General features: G+C 35.5%; 3 protein-coding genes across 11 annotated transcripts; 1 reads left to right on the top strand and 2 right to left on the bottom strand.

The window, feature by feature from the left end:
• Positions 1–2,862: 2,862 nt before the first annotated feature.
• LOC110669333 (citrate synthase, mitochondrial) lies at positions 2,863–9,833 on the bottom strand. Of its 2 annotated transcripts, none has more exons than XM_058134846.1 (20): positions 9,719–9,833; positions 9,403–9,469; positions 9,230–9,292; positions 8,794–8,835; positions 8,609–8,674; positions 8,386–8,451; positions 8,135–8,248; positions 7,955–8,018; positions 7,555–7,637; positions 6,679–6,728; positions 6,523–6,600; positions 6,094–6,222; positions 5,899–5,941; positions 5,649–5,735; positions 4,337–4,438; positions 3,934–4,041; positions 3,783–3,833; positions 3,532–3,605; positions 3,332–3,383; positions 2,863–3,247 (listed from the first exon to the last, which is right to left on the bottom strand). In XM_058134846.1, exons 2-20 carry the CDS (start codon positions 9,451–9,453, stop codon positions 3,149–3,151), a joined length of 1,422 nt encoding a protein of 473 aa, XP_057990829.1. In that variant the 5' UTR covers positions 9,454–9,469; positions 9,719–9,833; the 3' UTR covers positions 2,863–3,148. The 2 variants fall into 2 exon arrangements, with proteins under 2 accessions (XP_057990829.1, XP_021686656.1); XM_021830964.2 differs by having other exon boundaries at positions 9,647–9,803.
• A 755-nt stretch (positions 9,834–10,588) lies between these two features.
• Positions 10,589–14,839, top strand: LOC110669323 (GTP 3',8-cyclase, mitochondrial). Of its 8 annotated transcripts, none has more exons than XM_058134158.1 (8): positions 10,868–10,886; positions 11,112–11,182; positions 11,894–12,511; positions 12,706–12,873; positions 12,965–13,156; positions 13,887–13,955; positions 14,213–14,302; positions 14,610–14,839. In XM_058134158.1, exons 1-7 carry the CDS (start codon positions 10,877–10,879, stop codon positions 14,294–14,296), a joined length of 1,212 nt encoding a protein of 403 aa, XP_057990141.1. In that variant the 5' UTR covers positions 10,868–10,876; the 3' UTR covers positions 14,297–14,302; positions 14,610–14,839. The 8 variants fall into 8 exon arrangements, with proteins under 8 accessions (XP_057990145.1, XP_057990143.1, XP_021686632.2 ...); XM_058134159.1 differs by having other exon boundaries at positions 14,570–14,839; XM_058134160.1 differs by lacking the exons at positions 10,868–10,886; positions 14,610–14,839 and adding an exon at positions 10,671–10,735 and having other exon boundaries at positions 14,213–14,552.
• Positions 14,840–15,795: 956 nt separating this feature from the next.
• LOC110669362 (VQ motif-containing protein 25-like) lies at positions 15,796–17,001 on the bottom strand. Its single transcript, XM_058134163.1, has one exon. It carries the CDS (start codon positions 16,603–16,605, stop codon positions 16,120–16,122), a length of 486 nt encoding a protein of 161 aa, XP_057990146.1. The 5' UTR covers positions 16,606–17,001; the 3' UTR covers positions 15,796–16,119.
• Between the last annotated feature and the right edge of the window lie 2,193 nt (positions 17,002–19,194).

The following is a 19,194-nucleotide window of genomic DNA, read 5'->3' as shown; positions in this document are numbered from 1 at the left end:
TAAATATATGCATATAAGTGATGCATGGGCATGCTTGAACATATAATAATATCGAAATTACAATTAAAATTAATATTCTAATCACAGACTTGACGACAATCACGTGGCGGTGGGCGGAGGAAGAAGGTCACTCACAATTTTTATTACAATCATTTAATAAATTTGACTCAATACAAACAAAGAAAAAGACCAATACGTCCTAAGTCGTGCCGAAAATCCGGCAGAGTCTCCCCTATACCTAAGACCTACCCAACCTGCAAAAGGGCTCAAAATACACTTCTATACTCACAATCCATATATCCACAACTCAATCACATCACATAGCCCCTCCTGGGCCCATCAAATCAGTCATCCATCACATTATGTAATATTTCAATTTAGTCCTTATAATTGACCATTTTGCAAAAACTGCCCAAATAAGCTCTAAAAATTCTAAAACTTTGCCCCGCGGTCCTTAGCAATATTACTAAGCTATTGCAAAAAGAATCATAATTTTCTAAGCTACCACGAATATTTTATGAATTTTTAATCCTATTTAAGCAGTAGAAAATTACGAAAAAGCAAGGTTCGGGTTTACCTTTGCCGATTCCGACTTCGGGAACGCGCTCGGGACGTCTGGCAATGGGGGGCTACCGGTAACGGGTCTGTCTGGCCGGAATTTCACAGACCCGGTCAACTGTCGAACTTCCGCTAATTGAGGATACCTACACGAAGCCCATAACACGGGGGTTAGTACATAAATTTTTCAGAATTTTCTAAGCTCATTTAATGCTCGGAAAAACACTGCGAAGTTCCGTGGGACCCATCGAAAAACGGTGTCGGAAAAATTCAAAATTTATGTCGTTGCGAAGCTCTCGACGAGCGGAGCGTGCTGGTAGCCTCGGTTTTCTCGTGGGATTCACGGTTTTCGAGAAATCTAGCCCAAAAGTCGAAATGGGCTAAAAACTTCCCGAGCAAAAATTGGACAAACCGCTCGATGGATTTCGGCGTTCTTGGTGTCTATGGAAAGCTCTCGCCGAGTAGATGATTTTAGACATAAGACCCGGTCCAATTGGTGGCCAGATCGGCCGGATTTGGCGGAGAATCCAGCCGCAGCGCCCGAGGAGGCGTTGCGCGTTCCGGCCGTTTGGGGCGGCCGGGTCAGTGGGGCAGGCGGAGCGCCGTGAGTGGGGACGCAGGAGGCGTGGCGGCCGTGGCGAGGGGAGGAGAGAGAAAAGAGAGAGAAAAGGGAGAGGGAACGTCGCGCGCGGGAGGAAGAAAAAGGGAAGAAGACCGGTCCGATTCGACCGGTCCGATCCGGTCCGGTTCGATTCGGTCGGTTCGATTCGAAATACAAAATTTTAAATTTTTACTCTGCCTCGGGACCGAAAACGAGGTCCAAAAATTCCGAAAAAAATTCCAATAATTCCCCCGGAAGACCAAGGAATTTGTCTTGACCATCAATATTGGTAACGTTAAGAAGGGAAGCAATGCGATGTCTAATACTAGCTGGAGTGTTGGAGCTGAAGACTATAGCAGATTTGTTCAAATTGATGGTCTGTCCACTGGCCACCGAAAAATCTTGAAGGACTTGCTTAATGACTTATGCATTTTCCGGTGAAGCTTTAGGAAAAAGAATTGAATCATCAGCAAAAAGGAGGTGTGTGATAGAAGGTCCATATCTAGAGATAGATAAGCCCTGCAAGGGAAAAGTTTTGATAGCATGGGAAAGACCTTTCATGCAAAATAAGAATAAATATGGAGATAAAGGATCTCCCTGTCTAAGGCCTCTTGAAGGGTTAAAATGACCATGACGATGACCATTAATCTGGAGAGAAAAGGAGATGGTAGTGACACACTGTGGGATCCACCCAATCCATTTCTCATGAAACCCAAAGCATTGTAGCATGTGTTGGAGGAAAGGTCATTCAATGCACTCATAGGCTTTACTGATGTCCAACTTCACTGCCATACCGTGATTTTTGCCTTGCTTCCTTAGCTTGAGGCTATGAAGGAGTTCATGACTTATGATAATCTTGTCCGAAATCAGCCTCCCTTTAATAAAAGCACTCTGCTTGACACCAATGAAAGAATCCATGAAGGGTTGCAGACGGATGGTTAGGATCTTAGCTATGATTTTATAGAATACATTACAAAGACCAATTGGTCTTAAATCTTTCATGGACTGCACGTTTCACTTTTGGAATCAGGGTGATGATAGTGTGGTTGAAGTTTCTCAGCATTCTGCTACCATGGAAGAAGCCCTGAATAGCCCGACAGATGTTTTCGCCTATGATATGCCAATACTTTTGAAAGAAGAGACCACTTAAACCATCCTCTCCTGGAGCTTTGGAAGGGTGAATAGAGAAGGTAGCTGTCTTGATTTCCTCTGAAGTTACATCTTGAATAAGATGTATATTCACCTCATCAGTAACTCGTTTACGGAACCCTTCTGTGATAACATGAAGATTTGAAGGACCTTTAGTTTCATAAATAGATTGGAAATAGTCAAGAGCAATACCTTGAATGTCTTCTAAGGACGGTTTCCAAGAACCACGATTGTCCAGTAATCCTGTAATAAGATTACTGCGACGTCTTTGGATTACCTTAGCATGGAAAAAATCTGTGTTCTGATCACCAGCTTTTAACCATTGTAGCCTAGCCTTCTGGGCCCAGAATTGTTCTTCTTTCACAATTTCCATCAACCATTGGATCAAACTGAAAATGACAATCCAATCCCAAGCCCCCGGCTTCATGAACCAGAACTCTCGATTCCGACTCAGAACCAAACCTTCGCCAGGACTACTTGCCTAGGTAAATGAAGGTGTCATTGTAGCCAAAAGAAAATACAAAACATCCCATGTCTCAAGAAAGATCGAGATATTGGATAGAAAGAAGCATCACCACAACATTTTATTCAAATGGTTCCACTAGACCATGAATTCTTGTTTCAGCTAACATTGATGTGACATTTGTTATATATCAACACCAGTTTAGGGATTGAACCCTTGTTTACAAGTGGGGAAAAAAAATGTAAAAGAAACTCAACATTGTCACTGTCAAAAATGTCCCAGTAATTTGACTACACAAGTGAAGTTCGCAACACCACCCCTTCATGGCAAAACCTATGTTTTTGAGCAATTATTACTGTGGATAAATGATTTGGCATTTACGACGAAGCTGCTTTCTTGCAGCAATTTTCAAGCCAATCCATTGTAACACTTTTTGGCCTCTCAAGTGGCAACCCAAGAGCTCGGTCCCATATTAGCTGAACCAGTTGAACCATAATTTAGACAAATTCATGGTAGCAATCACCAGACAATAGCAAAGCAAAATAATAAGATAAACAAACCTGAGAGCAAATACCAATACTTCTTGATACCCCAAAAAGAACAGTGAAATACCTGTCCACAATCGATTTTGAAAAATATTATCCCTTTTATCTTAGCAGTAAAAGTGGTTATAGCGTATTATTATTATTATTATTATTATTATTATTATTATTATTATTATTATTTCAATATATTGTGAGATGGTATGGAGACACGATACCTAGCTTCAGTTAAACCATAATAGTTCAGCAATACCCCACTGTGAGCATCAACATTGGGCCAGGGGTTTTTAACCTACAAGATTTCAAAAAGCCAAAAGAAAATCAGGCATAGATCCCAGTTAAAATTCATAGGAAAAGGCCCCTGGTTACACTTGGATCTATGGATAACTTTCATTCTTAGAGCCTCAGTAACACATGCATAATTCTTCAAAATGGTTTTTGTTTAAAGCAAAACAATAAACCCACTTACCTTGCCTAGCTCAGTAAGGATTGGAGGCACAACTTCATACAGCTTAGAAACCTGTCAAAGTCAAAAGTTCATTAGCTTATCCAGGAATTATCTATAAGAATAACAGATAGAAACCATCATTAAATTTCTGCATTTGGTGCATGGTAACAACCAGCTGGAACAGTGGATCATTAGGTAAGTGCTTCAATGCAAACTCCCTTTGGCATGTGTATCTTGGATCAGTTTTACGTAGAACTCCATGACCAAATCCAGGAACAACCTATAAAATAGGGAGGAAGACAGCAGCAAGAATGGAATTAAACACAATGAAAACAACAGTTCACCAAACTAAGCTTCAAATAATTTAACATTAAGATGATTTAGTGATGGTTCAATATAAAAGAACATTAAGAAAAATGTTCAGGAATAAATCATGTGCTTGTGTATATTAAAGAAAGGACCGTTCCCAGGGTAACTGAATTTGAAAGCAGTCGACAAGCTAAATTAATCCAAATTAAAACTTTCCACCATAGAAAACGTTTGCTAAACAAAAACCTTCAATTCAAGCAAGTTACCTTTCCACTATTTAATGTTTCCCAGACGTAGTCTTTCAGTTGTTCTGTGGTTATATTCTCCCCACACTCCTCCACTACAGATTTAATCCAAAGCAAAACTTCCTGGAATAAAAATATTGTGGAGACAATAACTAAAAATAATCATCTTTAGATAGAAGCAAAGTCATGCTACCATTCAAAAGCAGTTTGGAGCAGAGAAATAATGAAAATAGGCAAGCTAAAGCCAAAACTGGAAGGGGTGGAAAAAGAATCTGCAGTAGATCATACAGTTGGTAACAGAACGCTATTAACTAGAGCTAAAAGCCCAACAATTTTAAGCAATGAGACGATTTTTTTTTTTTTCACTTGTAAACTTGTTCAGGTATTAATTTCAGCTGTCAAAGGAAAAAGAGAAGCGGTGCCTATTTTTACCAATCTTAAATTTTCTTGAAGGATAAATGATGTGGTCACCTTGTTTTATATATATATATATATTAAAGCCAAGCCTTAAAAGTGGCTTTACAAGAGTGTGCCACCTCGCTTAATAAGAGGCCTTAAAAAATTGACATGTGGCATACTTCTTTTCTATTTTTTATTTTTGTATTTTTATATAAAAATTAATTTATCATATTAAATATTATCTTTTATTTAAATATTTTTAAATTTTAATTACTAAAATCTTATCTCAGACATAAAAATAATAATTATCTAAAATTCTATTTACTATATTTTTTAAGAATTTTAAAATTCCTAAGTTTTCAATTTCAAACATTATAAAACTCTATTCATCATATTATATATCTCCAAAATTAATCACTTTTTAATTAATTTTTTTATTAGATTCGAAAAATGGTGAATATATATATATATATATATATATATATATATATATATATATATATATATAAACAATTATTCATAAAATTTAAAAATTTATTTTTAAAAACATTTTTTATATTTAAAGTACAAAGAATTTTAATAATGATATTTTAAAAATCGTCATGTTGCATTTTTTTTCTCCTTTGTTTATCATTTTATTAGTATATGTCAATTAATTTAAAAAAAAAATCTATGAATCAATTTATTTATTTATTATCACCTGAATAAAATTATAATTAATTAAAAATTTTATCTTTAACATAATTTTATAATATGATTATGAAAAAATATATTAATTTATATTACTAAAATAAAATAATAAATAATCCGCGTAATACGCAGGCAAAACAACTAGTGATAAATGTATTACTTCAAATAAGAAGAAGAATATTAGAGAGAGAAAGCTCAAGAGATGAAGGATGTCAACTAAATCAGGCGGCACAAGTTATATTACCTGATTAGCCAAGCCATGGAGTGGTCCAGCCAAACCATTCAATGCAGCTGCAAATGAAAGATAAGGATCTGAAAGTGCACTAGCAACCTGAACAATACAACAATGATTTCAGAAGAGCATTCAACTAAATGAAATGTTCCCTACACCCCACCATCCCATCAGAAAAATGATGAAATTTCATTCTATGGATTAAATAAAATATCAGAAGTCCCAAGGGTGATTAATACATTTAAGAATTCTATCACCTTACCAGATGGCCGGTATGAGCACTGACATTGCCACCTTCGTGATCACTGCAACACATCATTAAAAATTAAAAAGAGAAGGATAAACAAGGTAATTTTCTGTCTGTAGTATAGATTGGTTGAAAAACAAGTATACATCTTGTAGATCAATATCAGCAATGCCATAATCTGTTTCTAAGAAGGGAATACAATAGACAAACCTATGGATTGTAACATAAAGCCTCATAAGCTCTTGCATCTGGGGGCTATCAAATCCCAACATATGTGAAAAATTTCCACCATAATCCAGAGAGTCATCCAGGGGAATAATTTTCCCATCTTTGTATATCCTGTCACAAATAATTTCATGTGACAAGGCAATCTAAGTAAAATAAGATATGAACCTCTGCAAGAGTTTAAAAATAGTCGGATATATGCAAGAGAGAGAGATGTCAAGGCATATTCATGGCACTCAAAATAGTTGTTTACCAAAAACTATTGAAATGTAAAGTAGATTAAATTACAAATATTTAACATAAAAATCTGTACTAGCCTTCATAGAACAAAACTTTTCATAACCCTATATTCTGCATCATGATGCAATCAGCCTAAATGTGCAAGGCTGAATATAGTATGAAATGCTCACTAACCTCCGATAAACATAAGAAGCTACTATTGGCAGACGGGCAATCAGATTGAGAGAGTCCTCATACGTTGGCTCCCAGTACCTAAAAGTATTAATATGTTATGATGTTGATATTACCAACAGAAGGTTATGAGAACCAAACCATCCTTAAAAACCTTACTTTGATTTGGGAATCCCTTTGTCATATGCTTTCTGAAATTCACTTTGCGCCTGAAAGACAGCAACAAGAAATTGAAATTGTTGATTTCAGATAAGTATTAAAAAATTTAACCAGGCCAACTACTATCTTTTAATATGTCACCAACAGAGTAAGTTGGTTTTCACTACATGCAAATATAATCTATAAAGGGAGGGGCTCAGTCATCTCTATAAAAAAAGCAGAGATCCATTTATTTATTGTTTGTCTGTCTCACACTAAGTTGGTCACTAGCTCTAATTATACCAAAATTAATACTATAATAATTAAAAGATGAAAATGATTAAATAATTGGGCAACTTTGTAAGATTGCGGAACTAGTAATGGTTTTAGTTGCCAGCTTATAGTAGGTCCTAGATATGCATGCTATATTAAGAGCAAAAAAGAAGGCACACAATCCCACACTTTCTGCTTGTCTTGCCTGCACCAAATCCTATACATTACCCAAACCTAAAACAAGTTCTCATGTCTACTCTCATAAAAGAAATAAATAAGGGTTACACTCTTTTCCATGTAACTCAATATATATGGAGTCCACTATTCGATCATTTCAAAGTTTTAAACTTGCAGTGTCCAAACTATGCCATGTAACTCACATAAGCTCTTATTGTTCAGGGAAAAAAAAAATAAAACAACAACAACAACAACTCGCATAAGCTCTTAAATAATTATACCAGTAGTAAGAGCAAAAGCATCAATAATCACATCACATCAATTATGCTTGGGCATGACTCTAAAGAAAATGCAAATTAAAGAAAAAGAAATGGGAGGAAGAGAGAAAACAAAACACTTATAACAAGAGAGATGATAAAAAATATTCTGTTTAGAACATTTCCCTACCTGAAGGGCCATAACACCAGATCCAAACTGAGTCATTGGATGAGCTGAGACAGGTAAAGCATCAATGGCCTTATACACATAATCTGCAAGAACATGAGATATTGCCAATTATAAGCACAGGAAAAGGATGAAAGATATTTCACTCAGAGATGATAAACCTGCCAAAACCACTTGTGTGAACTAAATTTGAAGCCCAAGGATTAAGCGGATAAAGAAATCCAAAAATGAAAATCTCGCATAATCGTTCATATTATAAGATAAACACTAAACACCCTCATATTTACAAGAAAGGAGTCAAAAACATTCAATAAGACCAGCTGCAGCAAGAAGTATGTTAAACTAACTATACCACCATTGAACAATTCACCCACAAGATAATAGAGAAACATAAGCTTCAAACCTGGAACAGTGGCACGATCACGTAATTCCTTTGACAAGGCATCAACCTGCTCTTTGCTTGGTACCTGAAATACAAAAGAGAAAAACAGATGCCAAATACTGTTACAAAGCAAAAAGTTCACAGATCATACTTTACGAAGAAATCTTGTATGGCTTATCGTCACAAACACAAAAACTACACCTTTCCAGTTAGAAGAAGCCAAAGAAGACCCTCAGGTAAAGGTTCTCCACCAGGCTTTGCACCTGGTAGCAATTTTTGGCATTCAGGAATTGAAAGCCCCCTAAAGCGAATTCCCTGAGAAACAGTAAAAAAGCTTTCAGATCTACAAGTAACAAAAACTTCCTTGATGACTACAAAATGATAATTAATATAAACAAAATAAGTAGTTCAGGGTGTTCCAACTCTGAGTAGTGAATAAATGAGCATTATACCTCATCTGGATCAAGTAAAGAGGTTTCCCACAACAATCCTGTCATTCCTCTCATCCCACCAAGTACCTTCAGAAATTTAATGCACAACTATTTCAGCAAGAATTTACAATACAGTGAAAGGTTCCAAGCCTAGTTGAGTTGAGATCAGCAAATAAAAATTTAAACATAATTTCTGTTGATGATCTAAAAACGAAAAGAAGAGAGAAGTGGAAAATAAATTTACCATGTCAACAGTAATATTTCCCAATTGAACTTTTCCATGTTCTGTCTTGATTTTATTGAGGCGCTCCTGGAACAGAATAAAAATGAGAAAGTAAATTCCTAAGAGTCATTAAGCAGTCCTTCTCCTACAGGCATACTACAAGGAAAAAAAAAAAAAAAACATATTAAAATGCTAGCATCACAGACCTGTTGCTCTGGGATCAATTCCTTTAGCTGAGAATGAAGGTCCTAAATGTCCAAAAGAAAGAAAGAAAAACTATAAAACAGCCATTAACGGAACATAAGAAAACAAATCCATACACCAGTAAATCTCAATCAATAAAAACTCTGAAAATCTGACAAAAATATATAACCCAGAGCATTTTTATTCACTATACGGAAAAATCATTATATGTACCAATGTACACGTCTTCTCCCAACGTGACTACATGCAGCATGCGTTATACTTCCTGTACCATCTAGCGCACAGCAAAGACAACGTTCTAAATCTTTCTAAATTCAAACATGTCAAGGTAATATTTTTTAAGTAGGTGGTAAATGCTACATAATTATTAATACAATCACACATCCCCATGTGTATGGATAGATAAAGGAGGCGAAAGAGAGACACAGAGATGATTACAAGATGGGAAGAGCTCTGCATCTGGAGCCATCTAACGGAATAGCTGAGATTAGACTGTTGAACCTGTAAATATCACATTTTTCCAATAAAAAAATAAATCAGTCTATTACCAAGCAAGTACAAACAAAAAATAAATAAATAAATAAAGTTCTCAACCAATTGAGAGAGCTTACAGCACAAGAACGAAGTCGCGAAAACAGAGAAACGCTTCTAAAGAACACCATCGCTTACTTACTGACACTACAATCACCAAAAACCATCAAATATGAATTCAAACAAACAGACACATATTACATGATCAAATTCAGCAGTTCGACGAGAAAAGATGTTAAATTGGATCTCAATGAGCAGCGACTGAAAGCCGAAATGGAAAGCAACAGAAGGGAAACTAAAATTGGAGGGAAAGGAAGAAGGTACCGAGTCAGAGGAGCGATGCTAACAAGAGAAACAAGTGGAGAAAGAGATGTGATGAATGAGAAGTGTACATACAGGAATAAAAAATGCTGCTGTTTCCTTTCAATGGGCTCGGGCGCCTAGTTAGCGTGAGAGAAGATCGGCGATGAGCGAATTCTCATTAATACCCTTGGTTTATGTTTCTAATTTTTGAGTTTTCTTTTTGGGCCTTGGGTAGAATGGAAAAATCACACGCTATCGTTGACCCATCTGTGTGGACATGCAGGTGGTTCTTATTTTTGACAAGCATATGGTAAAAAATGCCCATTACCTTTTTCTTTCTTTTGTGCTGTAGTGGGTTGCTGCCTTACTGGGTGACCAGACCACCGTCCGGTTACGGTTTTTGCAGTTCGGTCATTTTAGCTTTCAATTTTAATTTTAATTTTAACTTAATTCAATTTAGGCCAATTTTAAAAAAAATTTTACCATTAAAATTTTTTTAACATTTTTATTGGTTTTCAATCTCATCTGATTAGAGATTTAATAACGATTTTAATTCAGCTTAAGTTTATGATTTGTTCTTTAACTAAATTTGAATATTTAATAAATTTTAGAGGTCTCTTATGCGCACAAGCGAATGTGAAAAAGCACAACGTTTGGCTGTTGGGCCATATTCGATGCCCTGCCCCCCGCAATGATCGAGAATCAACTTGATCTTGATAACTCGATGCAGCTTTTTGACAACTTTGGCGAGATCCTAGTAAGTAGTAATTGGGCTGGTCTGAACCATCTATTTTTCGTTGGGTTTGGGTTATAGTCTCACAGATGGAGCTCCCAGTCACAAGCTTTTCATCATTCTGCTCTCATGTGCTACATTTCATTCCCACCCACATAAAATGCAAATTTTCGACCCTTCGGCATCGGCCCATTTGTAAACGTTGTCGCATAGTTGCAACTTGGAAGTGCGAGGTGCTTGGCCTGCTTCGTTCGTTAGTACTGAATCGAAACGACGTTAAAAAAAAAAAAAAAGGTGCAGTTTGATGTAATAGCATTGACACTTGTCACTGATGGGCTGATGGCTGACTCATCTCCTTTGGTAGAGCCAGCGTAGAGGTAAATTTCGATTCGCATTTGCTTCTTAAAGAAATTGACAAATTATATATATATATATATATATATATATATATGGCCTTTAGTCAACAAACCCCACCAAGCTGCATCGCTTGTTTTGATCTCAATCTTGAGGCGGTGAAGATGACAGAAGGTTTGGCCCTCAACAGCAGTGAGGAGTTGTTTCTTCATAAAAAATTGGAGCTTTAGATAAGAAAGTCGGATTTCTGGCCTTTTATCTATTAATTTTCAAATTCTGGAAAATAATCTGCTCGAATTCCTTGGTTTTACTATCCACAGCATCAAAGCTTTTGACTTTTTATTTGTTGGTTCCCTTATTAAGGGATAACTTTATTCAATACCCTTTCATTGTCTGCAGCTATGATGAGGCGTTGCGTCCTAAAGGTTGTTAATTGGCATTTGGGATTCAAGATTTCCAGTTTCTCTCTAGTATGTATTTCTACTTCCCACTTACCAAAAAAAAAAAATCCCTTTTGTTGCGTGAAATTGTCACAATTTATATTTCTTAATAGGGTATGTGCAAAGATTTCATTTGTTTGCATTTCTATGCTTTGCTGATTAGTAGCCATGGAAGCGATCAAGGGAACTTTTTCCCCAGTTAATGGTCTTGATTTCATTTCTTTTTGTGTTTCCCATTTTTCAGATGGTAACCTGTATGGATCATGCTGGAAAACGTGTTTGGCCTGTAACTTTAAGTTTTCCTGGTGTTCATTATCTCATCCAGGGATTATCATGACCAATTTCTTTCAGCTAGTCTAATTACGTTTATCTATATAAAAAAGAAACAAAAAAAAAAACTTCGTTTTGAACAACAAATCCTCAATTCTATCTAGTATCTTGGCATTCACTGTGTTTAGTGAAGTTATCAGTATAAGTGGAGAAGTATTTAGGTTGATAAATGATGAGATGTCGAGTGATCATTGTTTTTATTACTTGTTATCAACAAATGTCTTAAGGATCTGTTTAGAATTTAAAGGTGGATGCAGAACCCTTGTTTTCGCTTTATGTGCTATAGGTAACTTGGAGTTGTGTACAATAACTCATTTATGGTTTTTAACTGCTATTTCTGTTACACCTAAGCAGTCTTTATGTTCAAGTTTGAAACTTGAAACGTTAATATTGTTCATACTTAATGTGCAGGTTGATTGTGAAGTTGGATCCTATTATGCATCAGGATACAAATGTCATGGTTTAATTGGTGGTCATCTACATGGATTACTGCCAAGAGCATATGCAACTGCTTTTGCTAAGTTGTCAGAAGACCCGCGGCATGCTAATTCTGTATCTGATATGTTAATTGATTCTTTTGGAAGGATGCACACTTACTTGAGGATCTCCTTGACTGAACGTTGCAATTTAAGGTGTCAGTACTGTATGCCAGCTGAGGGTGTGGAGCTTACTCCTAACCCTAAATTACTGTCACAGAACGAGATTGTTCATTTGGCAAATCTCTTTGTCAGTTCAGGAGTGGATAAAATTCGTTTGACTGGTGGTGAGCCAACAGTTAGGAAGGATATTGAAGAGATATGCTTACGGCTATCTAAATTGAAAGGACTCAAGACGTTGGCCATGACTACCAATGGAATTGCTCTTGCAAGGAAACTTCCAAGGCTGAAAGAATGTGGGCTTACTTCTATAAATATCAGCTTGGATACATTGGTCCCAGCTAAATTTGAATTCATGACCAGGCGTAAGGGGCATGAAAAGGTCATGGAGTCGATTAATGCTGCTATAGACCGTGGGTACAACCCTGTAAAAGTATGTGCCTTCTTTGCAATTTTGTGCTCCTTTCCTTTTTTTCCCTTCCAAATTTTGCTCCTCCAACTATTGCCTTCCTAACCAGCAAGAATATGTTATTTATTGTTAAAAAATGATGAGTCTTATATCTACTTTCCAGGGCTCCTATCAATGACAGCTAAATTTTTTCTCCCTTCTGTCCTGGGTACTTTTAGGTGAATTGTGTTGTAATGCGTGGGTTCAATGATGATGAGATCTGTGATTTTATAGAGTTGACGCGTGACAAACCAATTAATATTCGGTTCATTGAGTTCATGCCTTTTGATGGAAATGTCTGGAATGTCAAGAAACTGGTTCCCTACTCAGAAATGTTGGATATAGTGGTAAGGTAGAAATCTTGACAAGTGGCCTTGTATGTAGATTTCTGAATGTCCCCTCATAGGCTGTGTTTGGTAACACCTTGAAATTGAACAGGGAAAGAAGTTTACAGAACTAAAGAGACTTCAGGATCACCTAACAGATACAGCTAAGAACTTCAAGATAGATGGGCATCTTGGTACTGTTTCTTTCATCACATCAATGACTGAGCATTTTTGTGCTGGTTGCAATAGATTGCGACTTTTAGCCGATGGAAACTTTAAAGTATGCCTCTTTGGTCCTTCAGAGGTGAACCATCTCCTAGTCCTTTATAGTTACCCCAATTACTTATGTTGTTGCCATTTCTTAATGTTACCATACGTGCATTTTTTTTCTATAACCTGATTAACTTATGAATATATTCATGCTTAGTCTGGCATAAAATGCAATGTGTATTTCTTGTATATAAATTTAAGAGTCCAGATGATGGAATTGATGCACTTTTCAGTTTCCTAATAATCAGAAACTTGTTATTCTGACCTTGTCAGTTTGTGCTTGATGGAAAGGTTGTAGTCCTTTACAGCATTACAGTGCATATATCATTTTTTTTGTGGGTTGAATTTAGGACTATTGTCAATAGGCTGTTGTTGTGTCACATTGCATATGCTGTTTGTTATGTGGATCAAGCTAAAATCTTTCCACTTTGGTCATCTTAATGCAAATTGTGAAGAATTAGCTAAAACAGGTTTCATGAAGACAATTAGCTAGTGAAAAAAGCAAGAGAAATAATTGACCATTGACGAGGGAATTTCCGCATTGAAGATTGAATTTCATTTAATATAGCCAAAAGGTGCAAGTTGATATAGGCATGTTGAAGATGGTTATAGCTTGGAGGGCATTGGAAATTTTTGCTGAATGATTTAATACAAATTGATTGTTAATTGTTTTCTCCCCCTAATTTCATTGTTGTTTTATTGTATGATCCACATTTGATTACAACGCGCTCATTGAAATTCTTATTAATTCTTTATCTTTGCAGGTTAGCTTAAGAGATCCCCTTCGACGTGGTGCTGATGAACTTGAGCTTAAGGAAATAATTGGAGCAGCGGTATGCAGTTTATGCTTTGTAGTCTTGTCAGCTTTGTGCTTGCAGACTTAAGTAATAGAATTTTGAAACCTTTGTTTTCAGTTATGTATAAGTTGTGTTTTGGTTTGTTAGATCTTCTTTGGTTGCTTTTGATAGCAACAAGAAATAACCAGACATTGGACCATCATAGCATCTCCTTCAAGTCACATGCATCATAAGTTTGCTTACCTCTGAAGTTTATGCTGCTTGTCTCAAAGAATTTCTCTTTCATGCTTCAGGTCAAGAGGAAGAAAGCTTCACATGCTGGAATGTTTGACATTGCAAAAACAGCAAATAGACCTATGATACATATTGGTGGCTAAGACCTGGTACACCCCCAGACACCTCTGTAACTGTATTATATGTTTGGAATTTGAAGATCTGCTTCAGTGTGTTCTCTTTTACTAATTTATTCTTTTGTTAGATATTCTTTACGTTATCAATTTGACACTTTTTTCTACGCTACCCCTTTCTCAAAGAATAACCCTCGTGTCATTTGGCTAATTGTAATTTTATGGTGTTGTATGTTTGATTCTTAACCCAGAAGAGTCTATGAAATATGTAATTTGGCTTGACAAATTTCCTTTCTGTTGAAGACAACTTATTTCCTTTCAACTGAATTCGAATTGCGTGCAGGTTACTTTGGGAAGTAGAAGTATCCTGTGTCATTCTCTTATTCAGTTGATGTCATTGTAATAATATGGAAAATATGTTGCTGCTTACCATATCCCTCATAATCCATGGGAAAACAGGAAATGTGGATCTAAACAATCATAGACTCTGGATTTTTGTATTTGTTCCTATATGAAGGTTGTTATGATTGAATTTTATGAAAAATGCAATAAATCTTTTTACCCTCTTCTAAATTCTGTAGTGGAAAGTGAAAAAATAAACTTTATCATGTAATCCTTATATGTGCTGTTGATACTGTAATTGCATGGAGATCATTTAGGGGATGATCTCAAAGATTAGGGAGTCGACTGGTTAGTCTGAAAGTCATTTCAAGCACTTCCCAAGTATGAACAAAATTTTTATTTTGATTCTCTTTTATTAATATGAACAAAATTTTTATTTTGATTCTCTTTTATTATTTATTTTAGTACCTTAGCTGTTGAAAGTTGAGATTCCCATATCACTGTAAGTTCAAGTCAATGGAAGATGATATCAGTAGGCTCCTAAAAGATCCCAAACCTTGAGGCCTTTGGTCTTCTCTTTCTCTTCCTTTTGTCTTCTATTCTTTTTTAATGTTAGATTAATCATTGTCAACCACCTCCATAATATAATTAGCCATATTGAGGGCAGGGAAGGTCGGTGAGCTAGCTTGTTAAATATATAGATATATTCCACATGTAATTTATTAATGCTTTAAATCATCCAAATAAATAATAGACAGATCTCAAACCAAATCTCTATCTTGTGGTGTCTTTATTTTAAATTTTATTGAATTTATTAAAAAAATATTTTTAATTACACCTTTATTGCTTTCTGAAAAATAATCAGTCTATTTAACCATTGAAATTAGCAGCGGCTTGGTCGGAGTTATCATTTTCATGGATGGGAGAAAAACTTAAACCTAATTAATAATGGACTTAAGATATAAATATGTCAATGTTATTTATTTTAAATATAATTTTCAACATACATATATATATTGTGTCTCAGATTTAGCAAGATCTTACTTTAATTGAAAAATGATAGGTTGAGTTGACAATGTGGCATTGCATAGGCGAATGTCAATGCTCGTTTTAGGCCTCCATCTCAACTTGGATTTCCTCCTTGCCTCTTGATCAATTAAAACGAAGAATCCAGTTCAGAAGAAGGATCAGCAAGTGTACATTCCAATTTACATCAATGAGAAGTGACGAGTCAAAATACAAAAACACCAAGGAAAAGAAAAGAAAATTAAACTAAGATCTCAAACCCTTTTTTCTTGAAATCAATCCTCACAGAGTGACAGAGAATTGCTTCATTAGAAATTACAAGTGTATGGCCTAAAACCCCATCCATGAGAAGATTGAGGTACTAACTCAAGAACAAAACCATCCAAATCTGCAATATAAAAGAAGCCAAATACCTGCAGCCTGATAATTCTTCTGCGAGATAGAGTTGACTATAAGTACTGAATTAAAAATGAACCCAAGTTCTGTTAAGCAAGTTGCATGTCGCCAAACATATCCAGGTGATGAGAAGACTGTTGGGGTGGCAAGGAGAAGTTATTGCTCAAATCATGTATAAAGCCACTGACATCTCCAAACCCATCAAGGAAATCACTTGAATTATTCTCACCACTTCCCCATATCTCATTTTCTTTTTCTTGAAGTTTCTCCCTTTGTATCAGACTAGGTAGCTGCCCATCTTTCTCCTTCATCCTTCTTGTTTTCTTCTTCCAGCTTCTGCTGTTGCGGCCTTGAGTGCTTATTCCATCATCACCAGGTTTGCCAGTGAGTCTCTGAACAAGCTCTCTAAAATTTGCAACATCAGTCTTGATGATCTCTGGTGCAAATATGTGAATTATGCGAACCTTGGGCTTGAATTTGGAAATTACATGTGAATCTCTGTGCATGGCTAGCTTTGAAGCAGGTGAAGTAGGGTTACATGAGTGTTGCCTCGTTATTTTGTCTTCCATGGTCATTATAATGAGTGAGCAATTATAAAGGAGAGGAAGAGAGAACGAGAGAGGAAGGGTTGTTAGGTTTTGGAGCAAAAAAGGGTGGCTTAAATAGAGTGGAAAAAACTTGCTACGACTTGATTATAAAAAAAAAAAGGATAAAGCTTGCTGTCTTTTGGAAGCTAGCTTCGTGTAGATCATAAAACTAAACAAGAGTCAATGAAGCAAACCAATTGGCCTAGTGGCCTTTGCCCATTTAATTAGCTGAAAATTACATGTATGATTATTTTATGAAAAAGTCTTGATGTAACAAGTCATAGGCACGGAAACAGCTTCTCTCAACCCTCCGCAAAACCCACAAGTGTTAATTTGTTGAATCACCCTTCACTATTATGGCATCGTTTATCACATTGAATCACAATAAGCGTATAACTTGAACTCACCAAATTTAAGAAGTATGATTGAAGAAGTGCATTGACTGTGTAAAACTACAGGTATAATCTGAGGAAGCGCACGTGAATAGGGTAGGGAAAGCTTACAACAACTTGAACAGAAACATCAGAAACAGTAACACACACAACTCATGAAAATCTCCACATGACATGCACAGAGATCACGGCTGACACTAAGATTTTGTCACAGGAAACCCATGCTCTTCCAAGATCATCCTCTGTTTTTGTTTTTGTTAGGGCCATTTTAACAATAATATTATTGAAAAACAATTATATATCTAAGTGATAATTATTAAGACAGAATGCTTAATCAGATGGATTGTGGTGAAATTTTTATAATTATAGTCGACTATATAGTTAAAAGCATGAGTTGTCGAATTATATAAAAATGACTTTGTGAGCTTGACTTTGCAAGTTGGAAGTTTATATATAATATATATCTTCTTTAAAAAAAATTTTAATCATTATATTTACTTGAAATCATGCCGAATCAAAATCTAAATCAAGAAGAACATGAAAATCCTGCAATCCCATTCCAATTTCTCCTTGAACCAATGAATCCGAACCGGCCAGGCCTGGCGAAGCCTATATATCAGAGTTAGCGGCTAGGTTCAAATGCATATTAGAATGTGCGTATAATTAATTAATTTACATACACCACTATGATCCTCTTGCGGTATTAAATTATGAAATATTCTCGGATTGATAAAGATATTAAACTACCGACAACTTTTTAGTTTTGTTTTAATGAGGGTCAGTCAGAATGTGGATTTAAACTTCACAGTGTATATAATGTATGTCAACTTTAACCAAAATATTATAATATATATGAAAAAGGTTCGATCTATGGTAAGATTCATTCAATCTTTCATTTAATGCATTAAGTTGGTAAATATGTATGAATTTAAGCCAACATCACAAGAATGGTCAGGCAGCCACTGTTAGTATCTTTAATTTCCAATTATGTGTTAGTTATGGACTTATGGTTATTAAGTACCTCATAGTCCTGGCTAAAATAACTTATATATATATATATATATAATATTTTATATAAAATTTATTTTTTAAAAAAATATATTTTTATAAATTTTTTAATGAATTTTAATATTAAATTAATAGTGTATATTTATTCGATAAATGCTTTTAAAGTAGCCTATAAATTTCGCATAAAAAGATTTTGATCTCATGAAAGATGGTCCCATTTTGTTTGGCAGAGAAAAGAGGAAGGAAAGGAAAGAAGAAGAAAAAGCCTCAATAATATTGGTAGGCTAGAAAAGAAAGGACACATCTTCTCTTTGTTGACTCTTCTTTCACCTCATCATTTCCCCTGCTTTCATTCTATATCCAACTCCATCCATAGTTCTTCGGAAAAAAAAAAAAAAAAACTCCATCCAAAGTTCAAAGCAAAAGCAGTGTTGAAGAGTAATTAATATGCAAAACAAAACCCATAACAGATTAAGAAAAACCCATCGCTTTACTCATTCTAGGATTCCAATATTGAAAATCAAATCAAATAACTAAAGAATCATATTATCAAATACTCAAATCCATATATGTATATGCACAGCTGTAACAAACTGAATATATAGAACTTGTATACATAATCAAAACATATCTTTTGAAGCCTATGATCTTCGATCTTTATCTGTTGACTTATGCGGCGTAGAGGATGATGGTCAATTCTTTGGAGAAGGAGAGAGTTCACCACCACTAGGCAAGTCTTCTAGAGCAGCAAGAATCCTTCGAATGCTAACAGAACGAGCTGTCTTGAAGCTAGATGATCTATCTATGGTCTTGGAGAAGATGTTTGATGATTTGGAAAGGATGATATAAACCAGTGCTTGCACCACAGCAAACACGGCCACCTTCAATAGCATGTCCTCTAAGCTGCTTTCCGTCATCATCCCTTTGCCTTGTGAATAATGAGCAATTCCAGAGAGCTTAGAAGTTAATAGAAACCTTTGATTTGTTGAGCTGATGCTCCACGAAGCAGTGCAAATTTGTAGTTGAAGAGAGGTGATGGAGATTAATGGATACATGTATATATATACAGGGAGAGCATGAGCCTTGCATATTTGACCACTTGACTTTTCAAAGCTAGTACATTAATTTTGGCTTATGGGTATTTATTTAATGGTATCTTTAATCTTTGGTACCTGGT

The sequence above is a fragment of the Hevea brasiliensis genome, chromosome 14 (genome assembly GCF_030052815.1).
Source record: "Hevea brasiliensis isolate MT/VB/25A 57/8 chromosome 14, ASM3005281v1, whole genome shotgun sequence".
Lineage (NCBI taxonomy): Eukaryota > Viridiplantae > Streptophyta > Magnoliopsida > Malpighiales > Euphorbiaceae > Hevea > Hevea brasiliensis.
The sequence above is the reverse complement of the archived record's forward strand: the minus strand, read 5'-3'. Positions and strand labels throughout refer to the sequence as shown.